General features: G+C 35.9%; 1 protein-coding gene across 5 annotated transcripts in view; it reads right to left on the minus strand.

The window, feature by feature from the left end:
• Positions 1-14554, minus strand: part of LOC149851374 (uncharacterized) — an 86337-nt gene that overhangs the window by 38492 nt on the left and 33291 nt on the right. For all 5 annotated transcript variants that reach the window (XM_090000429.1, XM_090000438.1, XM_090000446.1 and 2 more), the window contains exons 7-9: positions 8787-8875; positions 8525-8664; positions 8210-8375 (exon numbers count right to left, since the gene is read on the minus strand). In XM_090000429.1, coding sequence (XP_089856555.1) covers positions 8210-8375; positions 8525-8664; positions 8787-8875 — 395 coding nt within the window. The remainder of the gene's footprint in view (positions 1-8209; positions 8376-8524; positions 8665-8786; positions 8876-14554) is intronic.

Raw genomic sequence — 14554 nt, forward strand, 5'->3', positions numbered from 1 at the left:
TTTAAAGATGTCACTTTTCTCCTTTTTGGACAATACTTGTAAAGACAAACACATGACTTGTAAAGATTGCATATTTGGGAAATCTAAAGCTATTTCATTTCCTCAAAGGAATTATGTTCCCACACGACCATTTGAACTTGTTCATTCCAATGTATGGGGTCCCTCTCCTATTGTATCTAAAAGAGGCTTTTCATATTATGTAGTCTTTGCTGATGATTTTACTAGATTTACATGAATTTTTTTCTTAAATCGCAAATCTGAAATTTTCTCGTGTTTTAAAGAATTTCATGCAATGGTTAAAAATCATTTTTTAGGAAACCTATCCATTCTTAGATCCGATTCGGGAGGAGAATATATGTCTAATGAATTTCAAAACTACTTGAAAGAAAACGGAATTTGTCACCAACATTCTTGTCCAAACACTCCGCAACAAAATGGTCTTGCGGAAAGAAAGCATAAACACATATTAGAAACAACAACTCTATTAATTTTAAAAAATATTCCAAAATCTTTTTCGGCTGAAGCTGCTCTAACTTTAACATATCTAATTAATAGAACACCCTCGTCCTCGTTGAAAATCTTTCTCCATTTGAAAACTTTACAATATGTCTCCCGACTATAAAAGACTAAGAATTTTTTGATGTAAGTGTTTTGTTCTAACTCACAAGAACGATAAGCTTTCTTCAGGAGCAATTGAATGCATCTTCTTAGGATATGAAGAAAAACAAAAAGATTACCGATGTTTTGACTTAGTAAATAACAAACTTTATATTTCAAAAGATGTCACTTTTATAGAAGAAGAAAATGGTTTTTCGCATAACCAAAATGAAAATGATGATTATTCCTTTCTATTTGACTTGTTACCTTAAGAAAAATGCATAGATAATCATGTTAAAACTATTGAACCTTTTGAAACTCTTGTTGAGGATCATGTTGATTCTCCAAACGATGAACAACATGAAAATATAAATGAAAATATATCAAGTCATACTCAAATTTATACTAGAAGAAACGAAAATAATCATCCTAGTGCCCTTGAAAAATTCTCTCAAAATGCATCATTAGAAGAATCCTCTCAAAGAAGATCAAATTGTATTTCCAAAATACCTAATAGATTTGTATCTTATGATTCTTTTTCTCCGAATTTTCGAGCTTGCTTATTAGTTATTCAATCTTTCCATGAACCGTCTCATTCCATGATGACAAACAATATGCTCATTGGAATGAAGCAATGGAACTTGAACTTGAACTTAATGCACTTAAAAAGGCACAAACTTGGAAAATTGTTGATCCCTCTAATGGCAAGAAACCCATTGGATGTAGATGGGTCTTTAAAGTAAAAACTAAAAGTGATGGTTCCTTAGAAAGATTTAAGGCTCGGTTAGTAGCCAAAGGATATGCCCAAGAGTATGGGGTGAATTATGATGAGACTTTTGCCGTTGTTGCTCGAATGACTAGTGTTCGAGCCCTTATTGTAATAGCTTCTATTAAAAAATTGGTCATTTTTCATCTTGATGTTAAGAATGTCTTTTTAAATGGAGACCTTGATGAAGAAGTTTATATAGAACCACCTCCTGGCATGAATTTGAATGGTAAAATTTTAAAATTAAAAAGGGCATTATATGGCCTCAAGCAAGCTCCTAAAGCTTGGTATGACAAATTTAGTCAAATTTGAGATTCATGTCTTGTTATACTGACACTGCTCTCTTTGTTAAGAAAACAGGTGATTCCATTGTTATCCTGCTTCTGTATGTTGATGATATGATCATCACTAGAAGTGACAAAAAGGGAGTAAATGATGTTAAATCTATGTTAAAGAAAACTTTTGATATGTCTGACTTGGGTTTTTTTGAGATATTTTTTAGGTATTGAAGTGGCATATTCTCCTCGAGGATACATACTATCTCAGATGAAACTAGAAGCAGAAATCTGTACCAAGTCGGGAGTTTCAGATAAAAAGAAAGTTGAAACTCCTGAAGTTATTAATGCAAAGTTGAGACTTGAGGATGGTGTCCTATTTAAATTATCCTACCCCCTATCAACAATTGATTGGATCTCTTTCTTACATATCCATCACTCGTCCGGATATAGCTCATGTGATTCATGCTACAAGCCAGTTTTAGCACGCTCCTACTACAGTTCATATGGCGGCCGTGATGCGAATTGTTAGATACATCAAGAACACTATTTTCAATGGGCTTTTCTTATCCTCTTCTTCATCTCTTGAATTAACTGTTTTTATTGATACAGACTGGGAAGGAAATCCTAATGATCGAATCTCAACCACTGGTTTTTGCATTTTTTTAGGTGAATCTCTTATCTCGTGGAGATGTAAGAAGCAGCAAAAAGTTTCACTATCATCAACTGAAGCTGAATATCGTGCCATGACGATGACAACTATGAAAATTGTATGGCTCAGAAGTCTCCTCTGTGATATGGGTGTTCTCATTTCCTCTTCCACCAAGATGTGTTGTAACAATAAAAGTGTAATTTACATCGCAAGCAACCACATCTTCCACGAGCGTATCAAGCATATTGAAATGGACTGCCACTATGTTGCGAGATGAATTTTTCAGAGAAACCATTGTTAAAATATATATATATATATATATATATATATATATATATATATATATATATTTATATATATATATATATATTTATATATATATATATATATATATTTATATATATATATGTAATACCCGATAGGGGTATTTTTGTCATTTCACAAGTACCCGATAGGGGTACTTGTTTTTCTTATTTTATTTTCCTCTTTATTTTTTGTAAATCATATTTTTTATTTTTTGTTTTTTTGCTCACACAAAAGGGGCCCCACCATGTAGTTGATGGGGCCCCCAACGACTACATGGGGAGCCCCCTAGGTGGCTCTCCTTTTAAGGCCTCTTGGCCCTCCCCCTCTCCTTCTTTTGTGTATAAATAGGGGTGAACCCCTCTTGTATTTCTCACTCTTGAGAGCTCTCTCTCTTTCAATAAGAGACATTTATATTTTTATGTTGTGTTGTCTCTTGTGGGTTTGGGTATTAGCCCTTGTTGTTTGTTCATTAGTGGATGTTGTAAGTGCTTAGTGCACTCTTTGCTTTTCCGCATATTTCATTACAACCATCACTTTGCCATATGTTACTTCAGAATATCAACTGGTTGACTTCTTCACCAAAGTGCTTCCAACTCGCGATTTATGTTTCTTCTTGGCAAACTTTCGGTCTTCTCCCTGTAAAGTTTGAGGAGGGGTGTTAAAATATGTATATATACATATACTTATATATATAGATATACATTTGTATATATATAAGTATATGTATACATATATATATTTATATATACTTATATCTTTTTCTTTCTTTATATATCCAAAAACCTGATAGGGGTATTTTGGTAATTTCTCTGTATCTTTTATTTTTAGGTTTTTCTTGTATTTCTTTTCTTTTTTTCTTTTCATTTTTCTTTTATTTTTAATAATATAAAAGGACCACATGGGGCCCCACCCATCTAGTTGTTCGAGCCCCAACGATCATTAATGTGACCGTTGGGGCTCCCAACGACTAGAAGGGAGCCCCATGTGGTCCCCTCACTCCTCTTCTTTTTCCTCTATAAATAAGAGTGCTCACCATCTTCTATTGTAAGGCTTTCAGCCCTTTTAAGTTCTTTCTTCAATAACATTCTTGGCCTTTTAGGCACTTTACCCCTTAGTGGGTTATTTTTGCACTTTACGTGCTTATGTTATTGGCTTTTTGTTTGAGTTCTTTGGATTATTGGTGCTTCCTCTATTTTCATTACAAAAAGACCATACAGCCGTTGGGAGCTCCCCAGTAGAGCCCATTGCTCTCTTGTGTGTATAAATAGGGGATGATCCCCTCTCTTGAAGTTAATGCTTTCTTAGCATTTTTCTTAATATATAATTGATCATTTTTATGTGCTCTTGTTCCTATTGTGAGCATTGTGCTTAGCCCTTTGTGGTTGTTTGTATCTTGCCCAATAGTGGCTTCTTGTGTGGTTGTGTACTCTTTATAGCCTCTTGTGACATCTCTCTTGTACACTTGAGTTTCATTACATGGTATCAGAGTCCATTGGGTTCTTTTGAACTCAGAGGCTTTGTTCGTGGTGATTGTGGATAGTGTTTTTTATGCTATCTCTTCTTCTTTATCCATTTCTCTTGTTGTTCGTCATGGAGCATAAATCAAGAGTCTAGCTCTCCTTCAAACTCAACGGATCCAACTACATGATGTGGTCTTCGACAATGAAAAATAACCTCATAGGCAATAAACTTTGGGATTTGTAATGGGCACTACTCCTGAACCATCTTTGAAGCTCACCAAAGTCGAAGAAGGTGTTCAAAAGGCCCTTGAAGGAGATGATCGCATTAAGGCTATCCATGAGCATCAATTAAAGGTAGAAGATTGGGAAAGCAACCATGATACTTAGCATGGTTTATGAACAATGTTGACATAAAAATATATTCCAACATTGCTAAGTTTAGAAAAGAAAATGGGGCATGGCTTTTTTTTAACAGTATGTATACCAGAGTTGCCAGTCGGGAAAGCAAGAGCAGGAAGCGATGCAGCAAGTGGGAGCAAGAAGTGATGCGGGAGCAGGAAGCGAGGCGGGAAGAGAGGCACTTCCAAAATTTTAGGAAGCGGGAAGCGCGGAACGACTTAGAAGAGAACCATGAATTGTCTCGAAAGTGACCTAGGAAGCGAACCGAAAGCAACATAGGATGCAAGGGGGAAGCAAATAAAAAATAAAAAAATGAGAGGAAGCGAGGGGGGAGCACTCTTTCCAAAAAAAAAAAATTTGCGCTTCCCTGTGCGTTTCAGAAACACTACATTTTGAGCTTCCGAAGTGCGCTTCCACATATTGAATGGTGCTTCCGGTAACTATGATGTATACCCAAAAAGACCTTGCTAGACAATATTTTTTTACAAGACAAGATTAGAACCACTAAACAATGGGACACGAATGTCCATGATTATTTTAGTAATTTATCTCCTCTTTGGAACAAATTAGCTCTTCTTGAGCCAAAATGATTGGTCACCGAAGATATTGAACTTAAAAGAGAGTAAGTTGAGAGAGAACACTTCCAATTTCTTCATAGCCTAAGACCGGAATTTGAACAAGTTAGGTCATCTTTCCTTTATAGGACTTTGGCAATGCCTCTTGAAGATGCCCTTGTCGAGATATGCCTAGAGGAGACTCGCTTGGCATGACTACTAAGGATGAAGATGTTTTTGTCGTTACTAAGCCAAGTAACAATGTAAAGGCTTAAGCCCCCTCACTTTATAAGAAAAAGTAACTATAATAGTGGATATAAGAAGGGTGTCATTTGTCATTATTGTAATTAATCAAGATATATTAAACCGGTTTGCCCAAAGCTTAAGGCAAAATTGCTCCTGTTAGAGAAATCACACCCAAGAAGGAAGAATCTAGCAATAATGGAGGATATATTAAAGACACTTTTAGTCAAATATCAGAGGCACTACATTAGTTTCTTAAATCATTTTTTACTTTGGGTGCCATCATTGCATCTTCTTCATCTCCTCTAGGTATATGGATTTTTGACTCAGGTGCTTCCTTTCGTATAATCCCTGATGAGAATGCCCTTTCTGAAGTTTGCACTAATTTTACTTTATCTTATGTCTTAACCACCGATGAAACCTTTTTAAAAATAAATAGTATTGAAACTCTTGATTCAAAATATTCTCACAAATTTCTTGCTCCAAAAATAAGTGTTGATGGATGTAAAGTTTTTTTCTCATCTAAAGATTGCACTTAGCAGGATCTCCAGTCAGGGAAGCTGATTGGGCAAGGCCATAGAAGAGGCGATCTTTACTAAATGGACTTGACTTGAAGATGGCGTACAGCTTAAAGATCCTACTCATCATCGCCAATTGATTGGGTCTCTCACCTACCATTCTATCACATGACCTAATATCACTCATGCGGTCCATGCGGCAAGTTCCAGCATGCTCCCAACACAGTGCACATGGGCACAGTTATGAGGACTACTCAATATATTAAAAACGCAATCTCAAAAGGACTTTTATTATTCTCCTCTTCATCCTTAGATTTAACTGCTTACACTGATGCTGACTGGGGTGGTAATCCAAATAATAGAATATCAAGTACTCGTTTTTGTGTTTTCTTAGAAGATTCCTTAATTTTTTGAAGGTGCAATAAACAACAAAAAGCCTCATTGTCTTTAACCGAAGCAGAATATTGAGCAATAACTACGACAACAATGGAGCTGGTATGGCTAAAGACTCTTCTCCAGGACATAGGAGTTTCCATCTTCAAACCTTCGAAGATGTGTTGTGACAACAAAAATGCAATTTACAATGAGAGCAACCAGACCTTCCATGAAAGAACAAAGCACATTGAGATGGATTGTCACTATGTTCATAATGAATTCTTGAGAGGAACTATTGATTTGTCGTATGTCACATCAGAATATCAACTTACAGATTTTTTTACCAAAGCTTTTGTTGTACCTCATTTCTTGTTTCTTCTCAACAACTTTCGGTGATCACACCATAAGTTTGAGGGAGGGTGTTAAAATAGGTTATATATATAGTATTGTAATTTGTAATGCCCCTCAAGGGCATTTTGGTCTTTTCTACCTCATGTAATAGACATTGTTCATTAGGAACAGCTTTTTCTACTTTTATTATTTTTTTTCCTTCTTTGTATTGAGCATGGGCTCTATGGTCAAAAGATCATAGAGTCGTTGGGAGCTACCCAACGGTAATATTGGGAGCTCCCCAATAGAGCCCATTGCTCTCTTTTGTGTAGGGATGCACACGAGCCAGGTTTGAGCCGAGCTTGGGCTAGCTTGACTCCACTCAAGAAGAAGTACAAGTTGTTCAAGCTCGGGTCGAGCCTATGCCGGGGATCGGCTTGAGCTGAACACGTTCATAAACAATTTTCAAAGTTTTTTTCAAATTTGTGTCAAAAGCACTTTTTGAAACAAAGGAGAGTGGCGGGATTTGAACCCATGCCACTTTCAAAAGAGTCCAAAGACTAAACCACTAAAGTAACACCTCTTTTGTTTACATGTTAAGAAAAATAATATACATATATAAAATCTAATTTCTTTATATAACTACGTGAACCGAGCTTAATCGGGTTTATCGAGCCTATCTGAGCTGGACTACCTGTTCAAGCTCGGCTCGTTTACGTGTACCGAGCCTAAACTCTTGTTCAAGTTTGGCTGATTTATTTTTCGAACGAGCTCGAGCTAGCTCGGCTCGTTGTGCATCCCTACTTGTGTGTATAAAGAGGGGATGATCCCTTAGTGGCTTCTTACTTGTGTTGTTGCGCACTCTTTATAGCCCCTTGTGGCATCTCTCTTGTGCAGTTAAGTTTCATTACAGTAACATCCTTTTATATTCTTAGATTAGTCTTCACTTTTTTTTAATTCTGATTTCCAAAATGCATTAGGTGCTTGGACAAACTGAAGAAAGAAAGAGGAACCCAATTGGATCTTCAAGCAGTGCTCATCACACTTGACATATACCTTTGGTTTTCAGGTGATTATTCTGAATTTGTTACTCTGAAATTCATCCTTTCATTACCTGTTATGTGGCTTTTGTGTTCCAACGTCCATGCCGTTGGGATGAAAAGAATGATGGTGGGGTCACCACTGGGCGAGGTACCCATTCGATGAAACCATGACAGAGGTTTTCCATTAGCAGGATCAATGTTGGAAGGAAGGAACTCAGAGATCGAAATGAAGGCTGCTGTGAGATTATGAGAAAAAGAGAGTCGGAAAGGATCAAAAGCTCCACTGTTTGCAGGATGAAGGGATGGAAGGGGATAGGGAAGGAAAAAGGAGGTTAGAGAAAATTGAAGGGCATAATTGTATAGAAAAATAAATGGATCCAAAAGTTGTATTATTTGCTGATACTAAACGTGTGCAACAAGTAAACTAATGAAATATATGGATTTGAAGGTTAAGATATCTATACAGCACAGCAGTGGAAGGGGAGAATTTGTGGAAATGAAAACCAGAACGGGCATAAAACATGTAATATCTACTATTGCAAAAATGTCACCAAGTCCACAGAGTATCAAAACAGAACAAATATCTCCTACTCAAGAAAAAGGAAAAAGAAGCAGATAACCTCATTCAAACAAGTGAATGCGCACCCACACAAACAATTGAATACAAAAAAAAGGAAAGAACGAAACATACCATGAACCACGATAAATAGTCGAAAAAAACAGCTCTCTCATCCATAGTTTCATTTGCAGCAACTTTAAGAAGTCCCCTCTGCATGGCATTTTGCAGTGCTGAAGAACTTGCAAATGCCTTTACTAAACTGAACAAATTTTCTCCACGTGCTTGGATGCTTCCAGGACTGTTACAAGAATATTCAGATGATAGACATCTTATTCAGACTTCAAGAGAGAAGAATTCAGACTTCAAGAGAGGAGAAGAAAACCAACATCAAATGTTTTCAATTATTTAAAACAATATCTACCAAAAAGTAGCACTTATGATGCATACAATAGTCTTTCAATTGTATCATAAGAAGTATGATAGAAATAACCACCAAGGACAAATATGATATCCAGCCCTGGAATGTCCCCATAATCCTCCGCAAATATTCTGTAATCTGTATCTCCAGGAATTACGGGAAAGACATCCTGCACAAAAATTTAAAAAACCATCTACAAGATGTTTATCTAGCGGCAAATGACAAATAATCTAACACAATAAAATTTCAAACCATTGTAGAATGATCATACGGAAGAGTTTAATGTGAAACCTGTGCAGAACTATGTGCCATAGGATATATTGCAGACTGAGCATAAACCGAAGATGCCCATGATCCAGGTCCGGACTGGCAGACCAAATCTGTATGCACAACAAGCATTTAGTGCAGGAAGCAACACAACAAAAGAGCTATTGGTTCACACTTAAAAAGCTTTTTGCATTCCATCAAAATGATCTTGCTTCTTTAAGCACCATAGAGGGAAAACAAGCTCTAAAAAGACATGATGAAAAGAAATGCTAGCACCAAATAAGAATTGTAGAAGCACAAGATTAGAGCAGGACACAATGGGACAAATGGGCCAAACAGAGTTGGTAGTAGCTCTGTTGCAAAATGAAGTCATTTTGCTTTTAAGCACTAATTTATTTTCCCTAGTGGCAACACTAGTGAACAGGGAAGTTTGGAATGGAATATTAGCTCTCTTGATTAATCTACAATCTTATTGCAAAACAGTCCAATATGAATTGCAAAGACATTAAGGATATGTTTGGGAGCCTTGTGTTGGGATGGAAGCATGGTTTCCATGTCTTGCCAACACATGGGTTTCATGGTATTGCCAACTCCACAAGATGTTTGGGAGCTCATTGTAATATCTCGCAAATTTTGCCTAATTATAAAATTTAATAAATGTATTTTTTATTAAATAAATATATTTTTATTATTTAAATTGATATCATATATATAATGTATATATATGTGGCTAATGTTAAATGAATCCTAATATGGATCTTGGACCCTTTGGGCTGAGATCCAAGATCCATGTGATGTTAAATGGATCCTAATATGGATCTTGAACCTTATGGGCCAAGATCCATGAGTAGTTGGATAGATAAGCTTTTAAAAAAATATTATAATATTAATAAGATAATATATATTATATATTTAAGAGTTTTATTATGGAAGGACTTTTATTTCCTTATGGAAATAAAAGACCTATTTTAGATAGGGACGTCTCTCTATAAGAGGAGTCCCTTTTGATTTAAATGACTCATACCAGCCCTCTCTCTCTCTATACCTTTTAAGAGAGAGGGAGAAGGCTCAACAGAAAAATAAAAAAAAAGGGAGAGAAGAGAAAGAGGTTGTACTGTGGGTCAGAGAGAGAGAGAGAAGACCCTCTCCAACGTCTCCTCTTTCCTCTAAGTTTTTGCCAATCTTCAAGCAAAGGTATGGATTCTTCTCTGATTCTGATGGTCGAGGGATTTAGCATGGACCGAATCATGCATGAGTAATAAGAGGACCCAATCTGTGTTTATTTATAGACAGACTTTGATCCTCTGAATCTTGATTCATTGATTTTTCGACCAATCAGTACCGATTGGGTTTAACAATACCTAAAAAGATTAAATTCCTTTATGATTCATTGATGTGATTAAATTCTGTTTAAGTTGGACATACTTATATGTCTGCGTTTTCGGTTCTTGAACAAGGTTCACAATGGATTTATAGGCTTTTAAATCTGCGTTTTAATGGATTTAGGTGTAAAATAAAAATCTGTGTTTCTTTTGCAGAACCAGTCTGGAATCTGAATTTCTGGTTGGATTTAATTCAAAGTATGTGTTGTTAATAATGCAAACTCTGAGTTGTTGGTTGATGAAAATTCTGTATACAGTCAGATTTTCTTTTTGAAACAGATAGATATAGATCATAAACCTGATTGTAAATCTAATCATAAAGCTGTAATATGTCAAACCAGAAGTTAGGTGATCAGTTTTGTTGATACAGCCAGATTTGACCATACACGTTTTCAGTGATGGACAGTGTTTTACATGGGCTGTTGAAGATGCTTACAGCATGTTATAGGCTGGGTTTCACAGGCCTACTTTGTTAAAAATATTGATACAACCTGATTTTTTTTACTAGTCTTGGATTCAATAAAGAATCTTGAGTTTTTTTTCTTTAGTGGGTTGGCAAAGGCTGGGGTTGGATTTAATCACATCTAAGTCTGTCCTTGGATCAAACCTTGAATAGATATTTATGTTGAACAGATTGTTTTTGTGAACCCAAAACCGATTCTTGGTCTGAACCAAGAATCGATCTGGCGGATTCAAGGAAAGTTCTTGGACTGATTCCAAGAGCCGACCACCTGTAATACAATCTTACTCTGTGCTGGACCAGTGAGTCGATTTTGTGGGATTCACTCAGATTCTTGGATTAATCCAAGAATTTGCGGTGGATATTCAGGTTAGATTTTAAAAAGAAAAATCCAAGTCTTACTGATATCCTGATTGGGTGGGTCTGTTGCAGTCAATGCATTCTGGAATCTTTTGTCATCTGATTTTTTATCCAAGGAATGATCATGCATGCCATATCTAATTTTCTGTTTTAGTCTGGGTTGCATGCACAAATTCAATTATATGCTTACTATGTTTTAAATCTGATTTTAGTATTGTGTCGGTCATGCCTTAAGAAATCTGATATGGTAGTTGTCGCTTGGCATTATTGATTTTGCTTTTATGTATGGGATTTGCTTCCTTAAATTTGAGTAATTGTTTTGTTAAATGAATTAGAAATCAGATTTGAAAGGTTGTTTGAAAAACTAAAATTTTACTTATGTTGTCCCAAATATCTGATTTCTATTGGAACAATGAAATATGGTCGGTCATGGATATTTAAATGAATCTGAACCTAATAAGTACTGAAATTAGTCCAAAAAGTTTGGATTCTAGACCAATATGATATATCTAATGTGCATGATAAAGTTTGTCTTTGTTTACTAGCCATGAATTTCCTTTGGTGTCATGTCTTGTGAACCGTAAATACTAAATTGTATTCGTCCATGGGTGGTTGTTATTCACTGAAAAAATTACAATGTTATTTAAAATCACATTAAATTATGTAGTGGTTGTATGTAAACCACATATGGGCCTTTGGAAGCTAGAAGCATGTGTTGATCATGCAGTAATGCAGTAGTAAATTGTAAAATGCAATGCAAAACTATTTAGGTATTGTTTTTTAATTAATTATACTGTTGAAATTGACTGAGCAAAGGCCTGAATCTGTTATTGCATGATGATTTGCATAATTGTTCTTGTATAAAGAACTTTTAATTGATTAAGTATGGTAAAAGAGACCAAACAATGTAATAAATTTTCTTCCTTGGTGGCTCTCTGAAACAATGGGAACCTCAAATGACGGTCATAGGAGACCGTGAGGATACTAAACATCGTGTGCATTGTTTTTTCCTAAGAACCTGATGTGTGGTTCGTGTTCCTGACTACGATTGTATGGAACTCCCGTCACTTTGCCTAGGAGTGGTGTTGTTAGACTCAGCAATAGTTATTGGTATACTGAGAAAGTGGCGTTAATGGATGTTGATTTTTTTGTCATCCCAGCATTAGGTGATGATTCCTAATGTTCTGAATGATGGTAGTGATTTCTAACGTCGGTCGAGAAACATGTGTAGTACCCAGTAAATAAAATATAAATTGTGTGTTAAGATACCACTGAGAACTACCTTGAAACACGGTAATTTGTCTCGTTTTGAGTATTTACGGGTTTTATATAAGTGATAACTAAATTATGTGCATTAAGTAGGAATATGCATGCAAAAGAAATATTGATAATTAAAGTTAAAAAGTCATTCATGCAGGTTGATTCATGCATCCTTAAATATTTAGTTTAGCATCAAATTCTTGGGTGCTTGAATTGAACTGTTTGTGCTGAAAGCTTGTTCTGAATATGTCTTGTTTGTCGAGCCCTCTTAAACTTTTGTTTAGTTTGATTAATGTTATTTTCCTTGTTGTTGGATTTCGAAAGGGTGTCGTACGAGAACTTCAGTACTTATCCGTTTTTAAAAAAACGTTTTCATGTATTGAGACATAGTGATGGAGGGACCAGCTTGCTGGAGAGAGCAAAGGTTATGATGTCGTGGCCCGGGTTCTCATTGTTTTGGAGAGTTTTTTTTTTAGGGAAAATGTGAACCCTAAATGAGGACCATTTAATTAAAATAAATTCAATTTAAGTTCATGGTTTACTTTATTCTATGTTTGAATGATTGTTCAGTTATGTATATTAAATCTATAATGTGCCCCAGGTCCCTGGGATATTTTCTGCAATGTTTCTAAATTATTTATTTATATAAAAAATTTCCACAAAATTTCAAGGGTCAGTTTGGGGTCGTTACACTCATCATGAGTTTCAAGTGGCTTTCACATTTCTATAAATTGGAATTGGCTTCCAAACAAGGGGTGCATTTTGGAGTCAAAGAGAGAGAGCAAAATTTTGGAGTCAAAGAGAGAGAGGAAGAGAGACTTGAGGAAGAAAACTTCATTCATAAGCAAAAATGAGAGAGAATACATTTTAAGGGGACAACTCCTCTTGGTTACACTCCATGACAAAAATTGTTGACACATAACCACTAACTACATGCTAAAGTACAGAAATGCCCCTCATAAAATAATCTATGTACATAATAAGAGAAGAAAGCACAGAAAAAGTAATATATATGATACAAAGCATATTACATTTCTCAACGCTCCCCCTCAAACTTGAGATGATGCTAAGGGAATCATCCCCCAAGTTTGGAAAGAAAGGGCTGAAAGTGTGAATGAACTAAACTCTTGGTAATCACATCAACCACTTGTTCCTTTAAGCTCACATGTTCTAAAGACATAATCTCATCTTCATATGCCTTCCTTGTAAAGTGACAATCAATTTCAATGTGCTTTGACCTCTCATGAAATTCAGTATTTTTAGCAATATGAATGGCACTCATATTGTCACAATACAAGGAAGTTCTTCCACAAACTTTCACACCAAGATCCTTAAGAAGCCATCTTATCCAAATGATTTCTGCAGAAACCTGTGCCATGGCTTTGTACTTCACCTCAGTTGTGGACAAAGCAACGCGTTGTTGCTTCTTGCTCTTCCAAGATATCAGAGAACTGCCAAGAAAAACACAAAATGTCGTAGTGGAAAGACAATCTCTAGTCAATCCTCTAAAGTCTAAATAACAATATGCTCTAATGTCAGTGGAGGACAAGGCCGAAAAGAACATGTCAAAACGCAGTGTCTCTCACATACCTAATTATTATGAGCAATGTTGGAAGATGATCAAAAGTAGTACTCATAAACTGACTGACTACATGAATCACATATGTGATGCCAAGTCTAGTAATAGTCAGATATATCAAACTACCCACGAGTTGTCTATAAAGCACATAATCTTCAAGTTTATTTCCATCCGACGCTCTCAACTTGGCATTTGCCTCTATAGGGGTTGCAACTCTCTTGCATTCATCTGATAACTTTTTCTTCATCACTAGATCGACAGATAGAGTCCTCTCTTTGAGTATGTAACTTCCACACCTAGGAAATACTTCAAATTTCCTAGATCCTTCATCTATAATATTGCAACTAAACTTTTCTTAGTGTCCACAATCTTTTGCACATCATCACCAGTGATGATCATGTCATCAACATATAAGAGCAATATACATTTCTCATGCTTAGAAGAGGATACGAACAAGGTAGTCATGATAACTCTGCTCAAAACCAAGGGACTTTACAACATTACTAAACTTCTCAAACCATGAATGTGTAGTGCTTGCTTGAGCCCATACAGAGCTCTCCTCAATCTGCATACTCATCCTTGAGGATCTGAATACCCTTGAGGCAACTCCATATAAACCTCCTCCAAGTCTCCATTCAGAAAAGCATTTTTCACATCAAGTTGCCAAAGATTTCACTGACGAATTGCAGCAATCGTAAGTAAAGTCCTAATAGTTGTCATGTGGGCCACCAGTGCAAAGGTTCCAACCTAT

This window comes from Nuphar pumila, chromosome 1 (genome assembly GCF_984573655.1).
Source record: "Nuphar pumila chromosome 1, dmNupPumi1.hap1.1, whole genome shotgun sequence".
Classification (NCBI taxonomy): Eukaryota; Viridiplantae; Streptophyta; class Magnoliopsida; order Nymphaeales; family Nymphaeaceae; genus Nuphar; species Nuphar pumila.